General features: G+C 29.8%; 1 protein-coding gene across 2 annotated transcripts in view; it reads right to left on the bottom strand.

The window, feature by feature from the left end:
• The window catches only part of LOC127727200 (protein O-linked-mannose beta-1,2-N-acetylglucosaminyltransferase 1-like), an 87,893-nt gene that overhangs the window by 19,039 nt on the left and 54,509 nt on the right, over positions 1–14,345 (bottom strand). For both annotated transcript variants that reach the window (XM_052234652.1, XM_052234653.1), the window contains one exon: positions 10,175–10,306. In XM_052234652.1, the coding sequence (XP_052090612.1) occupies positions 10,175–10,306 (132 nt within the window). The remainder of the gene's footprint in view (positions 1–10,174; positions 10,307–14,345) is intronic.

Genomic DNA, 14,345 nt, shown 5'->3' with positions numbered 1-14,345 from the left:
AACATTGGCTTTTTTTGAAGAAAATGCTTTTTATATAACATTGGCTTTTTTTGAAGAAAATACTTTTTATATAACATTGGCTTTTTTTGAAGAAAATGCTTTTTATATAACATTGGCTTTTGATGTAGAAAATGCTTTTTATATAACATTGGCTTTTTTAGAAGAAAATGCTTTTTATATAACATTGGCTTTTGATGTAGTAAATGCTTTTTATATAACATTGGCTTTTTATGTAGAAAATGCTTTTTATATAACATTGTATTTTTTTGAAGAAAATGCTTTTTATATAACATTGGCTTTTTATGTAGAAAATGCTTTTTATATAACATTGTATTTTTAAGTAGAAAATGCTTTTTATATAACATTGGCTTTTGATGTAGAAAATGCTTTTAATATATCATTGGCTTTTTTTGAAGAAAATGCTTTTTATATAACATTGGCTTTTTTTGAAGAAAATGCTTTTTATATAACATTTGCTTTTGATGTAGAAAATGCTTTTTATATAACATTGGCTTTTTTTGAAGAAAATGCTTTTTATATAACATTGGCTTTTTATGTAGAAAATTCTTTTTATATAACATTGGCTTTTTTTGAAGAAAATGCTTTTTATATAACATTGGCTTTTGATGTAGAAAATGCTTTTTATATAACATTGGCTTTTAATGTAGAAAATTCTTTTTATATAACATTGGCTTTTTTTGAAGAAAATGCTTTTTATATAACATTGGCTTTTTTTGAAGAAAATACTTTTTATATAACATTGGCTTTTTTTGAAGAAAATGCTTTTTATATAACATTGGCTTTTGATGTAGAAAATGCTTTTTATATAACATTGGCTTTTTTTGAAGAAAATGCTTTTTATATAACATTGGCTTTTTATGTAGAAAATTCTTTTTATATAACATTGGCTTTTTTTGAAGAAAATGCTTTTTATCTAACATTGGCTTTTGATGTAGAAAATGCTTTTTATATAACATTGGCTTTTTATGTAGAAAATTCTTTTTATATAACATTGGCTTTTTTTGAAGAAAATGCTTTTTATATAATATGGCTTTTTTTGAAGAAAATACTTTTTATATAACATTGGCTTTTTTTGAAGAAAATGCTTTTTATATAACATTGGCTTTTGATGTAGAAAATGCTTTTTATATAACATTGGCTTTTTTAGAAGAAAATGCTTTTTATATAACATTAGCTTTTGATGTAGAAAATGCTTTTTATATAACATTGGCTTTTTATGTAGAAAATGCTTTTTATATAACATTGTATTTTTTTGAAGAAAATGCTTTTTATATAACATTGGCTTTTTATGTAGAAAATGCTTTTTATATAACATTGTATTTTTAAGTAGAAAATGCTTTTTATATAACATTGGCTTTTGATGTAGAAAATGCTTTTAATATATCATTGGCTTTTTTTGAAGAAAATGCTTTTTATATAACATTGGCTTTTTTTTGAAGAAAATGCTTTTTATATAACATTTGCTTTTGATGTAGAAAATGCTTTTTATATAACATTGGCTTTTTTTGAAGAAAATGCTTTTTATATAACATTGGCTTTTTATGTAGAAAATTCTTTTTATATAACATTGGCTTTTTTTGAAGAAAATGCTTTTTATATAACATTGGCTTTTGATGTAGAAAATGCTTTTTATATAACATTGGCTTTTAATGTAGAAAATTATTTTAATATAACATTGTATTTTTAAGTAGAAAATTCTTTTTATATAACATTGGCTTTTAATGTAGAAAATTCTTTTAATATAACATTGTATTTTTAAGTAGAAAATGCTTTTTATATAACATTGGCTTTTAATGTAGAAAATTCTTTTTATATAACATTGGCTTTTAATGTAGAAAATTCTTTTAATATAACATTGAATTTAAAGTAGAAAATTCTTTTTATATAACATTGGCTTTTTTTGAAGAAAATGCTTTTTATATAACATTGGCTTTAATGTAGAAAATTCTTTTAATATAACATTGTATTTTTAAGTAGAAAATACTTTTTATATAACATTGGCTTTTGATGTAGAAAATGCTTTTTATATAACATTGGCTTTTGATGTAGAAAATGCTTTTAATATATCATTGGCTTTTTTTGAAGAAAATGCTTTTTATATAACATTGACTTTTTTTGAAGAAAATGCTTTTTATATAACATTGGCTTTTTTTGAAGAAAATGCTTTTTATATAACATTGGCTTTTTATGTAGAAAATACTTTTTATATAACATTGGCTTTTGATGTAGAAAATGCTTTTTATATAAACTAGAGGCTCTCAAGAGCCTGTGTCGCTCACCTGATTCTATTTTGGTTTTGGAAATCATGTAAAAATAGATTAAAATCATAACAGATACCCTAATAATGAGTGAGGCCAAATTTGGTTTAATATTGGTCCTGTAATTTAATAAAAAATCCTGGTGGCCATCTTGAACAGTAAATCAGCAACAAAAAAGCAACACTTAATCAGCACCTCATAAGAAACATTTATGCCATGTTTTGGTTTCATTCCATTCAGTGCACCTCTAGAAGAAGCATTTGTATGTATTTCCCATAGGGTCTTATGTTAAAGGAAGTCCCCCTATTGGCGGCCATCATGGATGAAGGATCAGCTTCAAAGTAACAAAACTTAGTCAGCACCTCATAAGGAACATTCATGCCATGTTTGGTTTCAATCCATTCAGTATGTGGTTCTCTAAAAGAAGACATTTGTATGTATCATCCATAGGGTCCTTTGTTAAACATTGTCCCCATCTGGCAGCCATCATGGATGAAGAATCAGCTTCAAAGTAACAACACTTGGTCAGCACCTCAAAAGGAACATGCATGCCATGTTTGGTTTCATTCCATTCAATGGTTCTCTAAAAGAAAACATTTGTACGTATTTCTAATAGGGTCCTATGTTAAACTAAGTCCTCCGCTGGCGGCCATCTTAGATTATGGATCGGCTTCATAGTAACAACACTTGGTCAGCACCTCATAAGGAACATTCATGCCATGTTTGGTTTCATTGCATTCAGTGGTTCTCTAAAAGAAGACATTTGTATGTATTTCCCATAGGGTCCTATGTTAAACTAAGTCCCCCGCTGGCTGCCATCTTGGATGATGGATCAGCTTCAAAGTAACAACACTTGGTCAGCACCTCATAAGGAACATTCATGCCATGTTTGGTTTCATTGCATTCAGTGGTTCTCTAAAAGAAGACATTTGTATGTATTTCCTATAGGGTCCTATGTTAAACTAAGTCCCCCGCTGGCTGCCATCTTGGATGATGGATCAGCTTCAAAGTAACAACACTTGGTCAGCACCTCATAAGGAACATTCATGCCATGTTTGGTTTCATTGCATTCAGTGGTTCTCTAAAAGAAGACATTTGTATGTATTTCCCATAGGGTCCTATGTTAAACTAAGTCCCTCTCTGGCGGCCATCTTGGATTTTGGATCGGCTTCAAAGTAACAACACTTAGTCAAGACCTCATAAGGAACATTCATGCCATGTTTGGTTTCATTGCATTCAGTGGTTCTCTAAAAGAAGACATTTGTATGTATTTCCCATAGGGTCCCATGTTAAACTAAGTCCCCCGCTGGCATCCATCTTGGATTATGGATCGGCTTCAAAGTAACAACACTCGGTCAGCACCTCATAAAGAACATTCATACCATGTTTGGTTTCATTCCATTCAGTGGTTCTCTAAAAGAAGACATTTGTATGTATTTCCCATAGGGTGGTATGTTAAACTAAGTCCCCCGCTGGCAGCCATCTTGGATTATGGATCGGCTTCAAAGTAACAACACTCGGTCAGCACCTCATAAGAAACATTCATGCAATGTTTGGTTTCATTCCATTCAGTGGTTCTCTAAAAGAAGACATTTGTATGTATTTCCCATAGGGTCCTATGTTAAAACTAAGTCCCCTGCTGGCGGCCATCTTGGATTATGGATCGGCTTCAAAGTAACAACACTCAGTCAGCACCTCACAAGGAACATTCATACCATGTTTGGTTTTATTCCATTCAGTGGTTCTCTAAAAGAAGACATTTGTATGTATTTCCCATAGGGTCCTATGTTAAACTAAGTCCCCCGCTGGCGGCCATCTTGGATTATGGATTGGCTTCAAAGTAACAACACTCGGTCAGCGCCTCATAAGGAACATTCATACCATGTTTGGTTTCATTCCGTTCAGTGGTTCAATAAAAGAAGACATTTGTATGTATTTCCCATAGGGTCCTATGTTAAACTAAGTCCCTCACTGGCGGCCATTTTGGATGATAGAACAGCTACAAAGTAACAACACTTGGTCAGCATCTTGTAAGGAACATTCATGCTATGTTTTGTTACATTCCATTCAGTGGTTCTCTAAAAGAAGTCATTTGTATGCATTTCCCATAGGGTCCTATGTTAAACTAAGTCCCCTGCTGGCGGCCATCTTGGATGATGGATCGGCTACAAAGTAACAACACTTGGTCAGCACCTCCTAATGAACATTCATGCTATGTTTTGTTTCATTCCATTCAGTGGTTCTCTAAAAGAAGTCATTTGTATGCATTTCCCATAGGGTCCTATGTTAAACTAAGTCCCTCACTGGCGGCCATTTTGGATGATGGAACAGCTACAAAGTAACAACACTTGGTCAGCAACTTGTAAGGAACATTCATGCTATGTTTTGTTTCATTCCATTCAGTGGTTCTCTAAAAGAAGTCATTTGTATGCATTTCCCATAGGGTCCTATGTTAAACTAAGTCCTCCGCTGGCGGCCATCTTGGATGATGGATCAGCTACAAAGTAACAACACTTGGTCAGCACCTCCTAATGAACATTCATGCTATGTTTTGTTTCATTCCATTCAGTGGTTCTCTAAAAGAAGTCATTTGTATGCATTTCCCATAGGGTCCTATGTTAAACTAAGTCCCTCACTGGTGGCCATTTTGGATGATGGAACAGCTACAAAGTAACAACACTTGGTCAGCACCTTGTAAGGAACATTCATGCTATGTTTTGTTACATTCCATTCAGTGGTTCTCTAAAAGAAGTCATTTGTATGCATTTCCCATAGGGTCCTATGTTAAACTAAGTCCCCCGCTGGCGGCCATCTTGGATGATGGATCGGCTACAAAGTAACAACACTTGGTCAGCACCTCATAAGGAACATTCATGCCATGTTTGGTTTCATTCCATTCAGTGGTTCTCTAGAAGAAGTTCAAAATGTAAAAAGTTAACGCCGACGACGGACGACGGACGCCAAGTGATGAGAAAAGCTCACTTGGCCCTTCGGGCCAGGTGAGCTAAAAATTGGCTTTTTAGGTAGAAAATGCTTTTTATATAAAAAATAGGATTTTTAGGTAGAAAATGATTTTTATATAACATTGGCTTTTTTTGAAGAAAATGCTTTTTATATAAAATTGGCTTTTTATGTAGAAAATACTTTTTATATAACATTGGCTTTTTATGTAGAAAATACTTTTTATATAACATTGGCTTTTTATGTAGAAAATGCTGTTTATATAAAAAATTGGCTTTTTAGGTAGAAAATGCTTTTTATATAACATTGGCTTTTTATGTAGAAAATACTTTTTTTATAACATTGGGTTTTTATGTAGAAAATATTTTTTATATAACATTGGCTTTTTATGTAGAAAATGCTTTTTACATAACATTGGCTTTTTAGGTAGAAAATACTTTTTATATAAAAAATTGGCTTTTTTTGAAGAAAATGTTTTTTATATAACATTGGCTTTTTTTTGAAGAAAATGCTTTTTATATAACATTGGCTTTTTAGGTAGAAAATACTTTTTATATAAAAAATTGGCTTTTTTTGAAGAAAATGCTTTTTATATAACATTGGCTTTTTATGTAGAAAATACTTTTTATATAACATTGGCTTTTTATGTAGAAAATGCTTTTTATATAACATTGGCTTTTTAAGTAGAAAATACTTTTTATATAAAAAATTGGCTTTTTATGTAGAAAATACTTTTTATATAACATTGGCTTTTTATGTAGAAAATGCTTTTTATATAAAAAATTGGCTTTTTAGGTAGAAAATGCTTTTTATATAACATTGGCTTTTTAGGTAGAAAATACTTTTTATATAAAAAATTGGCTTTTTTTGAAGAAAATGCTTTTTATATAACATTGGCTTTTTTTGAAGAAAATGCTTTTTATATAACATTGGCTTTTTTTGAAGAAAATGCTTTTTATATAACATTGGCTTTTTATGTAGAAAATACTTTTTATATAACATTGGCTTTTTATGTAGAAAATGCTTTTTATATAACATTGGCTTTTTATGTAGAAAATACTTTTTATATAAAAAATTGGCTTTTTATGTAGAAAATACTTTTTATATAAAAAATTGGCTTTTTAGGTAGAAAATGCTTTTTATATAACATTGGCTTTTTAGGTAGAAAATACTTTTTATATAAAAAATTGGCTTTTTTTGAAGAAAATGCTTTTTATATAACATTGGCTTTTTATGTAGAAAATACTTTTTATATAACATTGGCTTTTAAGGTAGAAAATGCTTTTTATATAACATTGGCTTTTTAGGTAGAAAATACCTTTTATATAAAAAATTGGCTTTTTTTGAAGAAAATGCTTTTTATATAACATTGGCTTTTTTTGAAGAAAATGCTTTTTATATAACATTGGCTTTTTTTGAAGAAAATGCTTTTTATATAACATTGGCTTTTTAGGTAGAAAATACTTTTTATATAAAAATTGGCTTTTTTTGAAGAAAATGCTTTTTATATAACATTGGCTTTTTAGGTAGAAAATACTTTTTATATAAAAAATTGGCTTTTTTTGAAGAAAATGCTTTTTATATAACATTGGCTTTTTATGTAGAAAATACTTTTTATATAACATTGGCTTTTTATGTAGAAAATGCTTTTTATATAACATTGGCTTTTTAAGTAGAAAATACTTTTTATATAAAAAATTGGCTTTTTATGTAGAAAATACTTTTTATATAACATTGGCTTTTTATGTAGAAAATGCTTTTTATATAAAAAATTGGCTTTTTAGGTAGAAAATGCTTTTTATATAACATTGGCTTTTTAGGTAGAAAATACTTTTTATATAAAAAATTGGCTTTTTTTGAAGAAAATGCTTTTTATATAACATTGGCTTTTTTTGAAGAAAATGCTTTTTATATGGCATTGGCTTTTTTTGAAGAAAATGCTTTTTATATAACATTGTTTTTTTTATGTAGAAAATACTTTTTATATAACATTGGCTTTTTATGTAGAAAATAGTTTTTATATAACATTGGCTTTTTATGTAGAAAATACTTTTTATATAAAAAATTGGCTTTTTATGTAGAAAATACTTTTTATATAACATTGGCTTTTTATGTAGAAAATGCTTTTTATATAAAAAATTGGCTTTTTAGGTAGAAAATGCTTTTTATATAACATTGGCTTTTTAGGTAGAAAATACTTTTTATATAAAAAATTGGCTTTTTATGTAGAAAATGATTTTTATATAACATTGGCTTTTTAGGTAGAAAATACTTTTTATATAACATTGGCTTTTTATGTAGAAAATGCTTTTTATATAACATTGGCTTTTTTTGAAGAAAATGCTTTTTATATAACATTGGCTTTTTAGGTAGAAAATGCTTTTTATATAACATTGGCTTTTTTTGAAGAAAATGCTTTTTATAAAACATTGGCTTTTTTTGAAGAAAATGCTTTTTATATAACATTGGCTTTTTAGGTAGAAAATGCTTTTTATATAACATTGGCTTTTTTTGAAGAAAATGCTTTTTATATAACATTGGCTTTTTTTGAAGAAAATGCTTTTTATATAACATTGGCTTTTTTTGAAGAAAATGCTTTTTATAAAACATTGGCTTTTTTTGAAGAAAATGCTTTTTATATAAAATTGGCTTTTTATGTAGAAAATACTTTTTATATAACATTGGCTTTTTATGTAGAAAATACTTTTTATATAACATTGGCTTTTTACGTAGAAAATACTTTTTATTTAACATTGGCTTTTTATGTAGAAAATGCTTTTTATATAAAAAATTGGCTTTTTAGGTAGAAAATGCTTTTTATATAACATTGGCTTTTTAGGTAGAAAATACTTTTTATATAAAAAATTGGCTTTTTATGTAGAAAATGCTTTTTATATAACATTGGCTTTTTAGGTAGAAAATACTTTTTATATAACATTGGCTTTTTAGGTAGAAAATGATTTTTACATTGGCCTTTTATGTAGAAAATGCTTTTAATTTAACATTGGCTTTTTATGTGGAAAATGCTTTTCATATAACATTGTCTTTTTATGTGGGAAATGCTTTTTATAGAACATTGACCTTTTATGTAAAAAAAATGCTTTTTATATAACATTGGCTTTTTAAGTAGAAATGCTAACTGAAGAGCTCTATCTCTTTCTATGACTATGTATTCTTACTCAGTTTTGATGTAGCATTGTTGACAATGTCTTAACAACATACAGTTGGTTGTATGATGTCAGATGTCACATGTGAAATGTGCAGTTTTTATTTGACTTACAAATAATGGTACTTGTATTAAATTACAACAAATGTAATAGTTAGGAATATCAGTGGAATCCTTGTACTGTAAAATTGAATGGTGCTTATAGAATTATTATATATTGCTTGCAATTGACTGGTTCTTATATAATTATTTTGTAATGCTTGCATTTGACTGGTTCTAATAAGGGTCAGAATGGTGTCTTGTAAGTGGATATAATCATTTACTATTCAATGATTATTTCAATTCTATAGTTTGTGCACAGTAATAAAGTGATAGAATATAAAGCAAAACAACTACATATATCTCCACATATTTGTTAACTTGGCTGCACAGAATTTTAGCTTCATGCTGACTGATTGACACTGTTGATTAATGACATATGATGTCAATATTTGAATCAGCATAAATGTATTGATTTTTAGAAGCCCTTAATTTAGAAGTACAGAGTACTACAGACAAAGGAAGCTGAAGAAAGTGGCTTTCGGTTCATAATCAATATTAAATGACTTTGTCTGAAATTATTAACCCAGGTCAAAATTAAATATTCTGATTCTTATTTAAAAATTTTAAAACTGGTTTCTGAGTTTAACTGACTTCTGTTTCCATATTATTGTCAACTTAGCATTCAAACAAATGTATTCTAGAATGGTGTTTTTTAATATAGAATTGGACTATTGAATTGGTAATGCAGATTGTGCTAAACCTCATAGTTAATTATTGTTTAAAGTTTGATCTGCTATTTTTAGATGAGAAATGAATATTTGATGTGTTGACCTTCTAGCTCATGGACACAAAGCCCTTTTCAGTCTTAAACATTCCCAAACTAATTTTTCTTTGTAATATAATCTATTTTAAAAGGTCATTTGTTGGCATAATGATATATGCATAATCATACAATGATAATTGGCAAATCTCAAAAACTGACAAGAACTAAATTTTTCAATTTGTATTCTGAATTTAATGCTTACATTTATCAAAAAGAATCCCTGACAACTGTCCAAATTGTGAGTCTTAATTAACAACATTCAAGTCCATGTTCAAAAAAAGAAAACTTCAAGATATTAAAAATGGGGGTCAAAGTCAAGGTCATAATGACCTAAATTTAGTATGGTTCCAATAATGCATCCACTACCAAGTTTGGGCAACCTAAGTTCTATGGTATCACAGTTATATCTCAGATACCACACAAAGTTTTACTATCATAAGGGTCAAAGGTCAAAGTTAATGTTACAGTGACACATCGATGTCCCATGATTCATCTACATACCAAATCTGGTCAACCTTAGTTTTACAGTACAACAGTTATGCTCAGACACCAATCAGACAAGATCAGACAAGATTTACTATCATAGGGGTCAAAAGTCATAGTCTAGGTCAGAGATCGGATGTTGACATGTGACACACCAGCTTCCCATGATGCATCGGCATACCATGTTTGGTCAACCTAAGTTCTAAGGTACAACCGTTACTCCCTAGATATGGTGCGGGATGGACGGATGGAGAGACAGAATGACAGATGAACATTCTTTGCTTGCTGGAGGTATAATTACTACTGTTTTCAATGGTTTTCACCAGATATTTTAAAATGAATTCAATATCAAGTATCTAGTAAAAACAATTACCATTGATGTTGAAAACAGTATCTGAAGATTAATTTAAACTTTCTAACCTTATGACTCCTCTAAACTGGTTCCTTGGAGGGTGATCTGCTACCCAAAATAATCCAAAGCAACGACTTATCTTCTTTAACACAGCATAGTCATTCTTATTAGTCTGATGGTAAAATATAACAAAGTTTGGTCTGAAAATAAACAGTACAATATATATAAAGTTATCAAGATGTCATGGACATGGATTTGAATCCTGCTGAGGCAAGATAATCTGTTTATTGTCCGATTACTGGTCTTTTTCCCCCTCTTGTTGACAGCTTTACGCTTGGTGAAAGCAAACTTGATAACTTCTCCTCAGACATTGTGACAATGCGGATAATGCCTGCTCATGTCTCAAAGGCGTGATACGAAAATTACGGAGCAACCGAGCAGGGGATATAGGTAAATGGAAGGACGAACATTATATTGTAAGATTGTTGGGATAAATTTGACACAAATTAAACATTTATAACATATTTTTATATAAAAGGGAGTGGATGTCTGAATGCTTTAAGCTTGCCTGCATAACTAATTTTTACTGAATAGTATGTTGAAAGTCAGTCAAGTCTAGATAATACTAAACATAGCATATGTGACATGAATTTTCTTTTTAATAATACTGTAAATCAACTCATTTTTGCAACAATTCATTTTAGCGGGTAGAAAAATAATGCTTTTATAATTGCCACAAGTATGAAAATACTTGATCTTTCCTAATATAAATACATAGAAAATTTTAACAAGAGTGCACACGCTGAAATGTCTCGCCTGCTTTACAACCATTGATTTTATGTTGATAGCCCTAAATATAAAGTTTTACTACAAGTATCACATTAACCTAACATGATCCAAGAAAATAAGCCAAAGTCAGATAAACTAAGCCAGAAATACATGTACACCTTACAATCATTCCATACATTGCTTATAGTATACAAGAAAAAGACCAAACCACGAAAACTTTATATTGACCAATGAATCATGAAAATGAGGACAAGGTCAGATGAACCCTGCCAGACAGACATGTACACTTTACAATCATTCCATGGATCAAATATAGTTGACATATCAAATATAGTATCTAAGAAACAAACAACCAGGAAAAATTAAAATTGACCAAGGAACCATGAAAATGAGGTCAAGGTGAGATGACCTGCAAGTTCGACATGTACACCTTACAATCATTCCATACACCAAATATAGTAGACCTATTGCTTATAGTATCTGAGATATGGACTTGACCACAAAAACTTAACGTTGTTCACTGATCCATGAAATGAGATCGAGGTCAAGTGAAAACTGTCTGACAGGCATGAGGACCGTGCAAGGTACGCACATACCAAATATAGTTATCCTTTTAAACTTATGAATTTTTGAAATACTAAGGCTTTTCTACCTCAGGAATAGATTACCTTAGCTGTATTTGGCAAAACTTTTAGGAATTTTGGTCCTCAATGCTCTTCAACTTCGTACTTTATTTGTCCTTTTTAACTTTTTTGGAATCGAGCGTCACTGATGAGTCTTTTGTAGACGAAACGCGCGTCTGGCGTAAATACAAATTTAATCCTGGTATCTATGATGAGTTTATTTACTTATAATAAGAGAGAAATTAACATTACAAAAAATCTTAACTTTTTTTTCAAGTAGTCACTGATCCATGAAAATGAGGTCAAGGAGAAAGGACATATGACAGACAGAAACTTCATAACATAAGGCATCTATATACAAAGTATGAAGCATCCAGGTTTTCTACTTTCTGAAATATTAAGCTTTTAAGTAGTTAGTTAACGCCGCCCCTGCCGGATCACTATCCCTATATCGAGCTTTCTGCGACAAAAGTCACAGACTCGACAAAAGTCAGCCGGTAAGATCTAAACAGGAAGTAAAGTATCCATGAAATAAGTAGGTTTACAGAATACAAAATGTTAAAAAAAATTTTACTTTTCCGTATCAATAACACAATTTTATCATTTCAATTCATCTGCAAGGTAATTATCATTAACTATTGATTATATCTTTAACCAACATGACTAAGCAAATAATGAAAAAAGTACAACATGAAGCATTTAGCATTTTCTGGTGCATGAGATTAAAAACTGAAAATAAAATGGATCAAAAAGAATTGTTAAATTATTTGTTATTTTTTATTAATTATGAACTAAAATATAGAACATTTGAGTATTTTTCCCTGCCATTATTTTTTTTTGTCATCAGCAATTTCCACCCTAAATTATCTGATTTCAATTAAGATGAATATATCTAGGTATAGATATATGTCAAACATCTATATAATAGACAACAGTCTTTATTATGAGGGCGTTGGATTATTATAAAGAACATTACTATATATAATTAATTAATAAATTAAATATACGCCTTAAAAATGTACAAAGCAATACCAAAATAAAAAAAAGAAAGAGTGAATACAAGTGTCAATAAATATTTCGTCTACCAATATCCTTCATCAGTATGATGTAAAATAATTCTTATCAATATGCTAGTTTTTGAAATATTTATTGATACTTGTATATACTTTTCCCTAGGGAAGCATGATGATAAAATTGTGGGAGCAGGACATAAAATTTTTGGCAGTATCACATGGAACTAATATGTACTTAGCAAAGTTTTTTCACATAAAGTGATGTTAAAATGTATAAAACCCATCAATAAAAATGCTATTTTAATTGCTAGTCATTAAAATGAAAATTCTTTGGTGGAACTGTTTGCATTCAGATGAATTTCATTTAGATTTACCTGTAAAATTTTGTTTTAACACCGAACAGTTTTAAAACTCTGCAAGAAAAATGATATATACATGTATGGTTTCTCTCATGCCCTTGTTTTCTCCCATTTAAGGTAAAATTCTGAGTTTAATTAAAGGTCAAAGGCCATATTGTCCATGAAAAGTGTGTGATCCCTAATGATATTTAAACTCAGTCAGTACCCAATCTACACACTAATAAACCTTAAAGCAGCTCATTATCTCAATAATGGAAAAAATTCCATCATTTTGGGAAAAGTATATAATCCTAAACGTAACTCCAAGTGTGTGAAACTCATCTATAATTCATACAAAGCATCCATGGTGCTACTGAGCCTGGGCGATCTGACTTGAACATACATACATCTCTTTTCAAATATTGAAAGGGATATATACATGTGACTTGATTAAATTTTTTTTTACTTTTGTAGATCTACTGTTTAGTTAACTTTAATGGATAGTTGTTTCATTGGAAATCATACCCCAACTCCTTATTTACATATTGCAAATGTCATTTGTTCTTCATTTTTGATAATTGAGATTTAATTGTCACGCTTAAAGTTGTAAAAAAATTATTTGAACCAGTCAGACATAGTTTTTAACATCAACTACACACTTACTGCAGATTTCATAAAGATCATATCTAACGCTTTATAATATTATATTTTACATAAAATGACAGCCATATGATAAAGAACTCCTGGGAAATCAGAACTCTTTGTCTAGTGCACTGCATTATACACATTCCTCTTATGTATTTGATTCTTTGTAAAGACCTGCTTAAAAATTCTTAACTCAAGTCATTGTATGACAAGAAAGTGTGCTTGTAATGAACTCATGTCATCATATGACTAGAAAGTGTGCATGTAATGAATTCATGTCATGGTATGACTAGAAAGTGTGCTTGTAATGAACTTATGTCATCATATGACTAAAAAGTATGCTTGTAATGAACTTATGTCATCGTATGACTAGAAAGTATGCTTGTAACGAACTCATGTCATCGTATGACCAGAAAGTGTGCTTGTAAAAAACTAATGTCATCATATGACCAGAAAGTGTGCTTGTAATGAACTCATGTCATTGTATGACCAGAAAGTGTGCTTGTAATTAATTCATGTCATCATATGACCAGAACGTGTGCTTGTAATGAATTTATGTCATCATATGACCAGAAAAAGTGCTTGTAATGAACTCATGTCATTGTATGACCAGAAAGTGTGCATGTAATGAACTCATGTCATTGTATGACCAGAAAGTGTGCTTGTAATGAACTCATGTCATTGTATGACCAGAAAGTGTGCATGTAATGAACTCATATCATTGTATGACCAGAAAGTGTGCATGTAATGAACTCATGTCATTGTATGACCAGAAAGTGTGCTTGTAATGAAATCATGTCATCGTATGACCAGAAAGTGTGCTTGTAACGA

The sequence above is a fragment of the Mytilus californianus genome, unplaced genomic scaffold, assembly GCF_021869535.1.
Source record: "Mytilus californianus isolate M0D057914Y unplaced genomic scaffold, xbMytCali1.0.p SCAF_19, whole genome shotgun sequence".
NCBI lineage: Eukaryota > Metazoa > Mollusca > Bivalvia > Mytilida > Mytilidae > Mytilus > Mytilus californianus.
The sequence above is the reverse complement of the archived record's forward strand: the minus strand, read 5'-3'. Positions and strand labels throughout refer to the sequence as shown.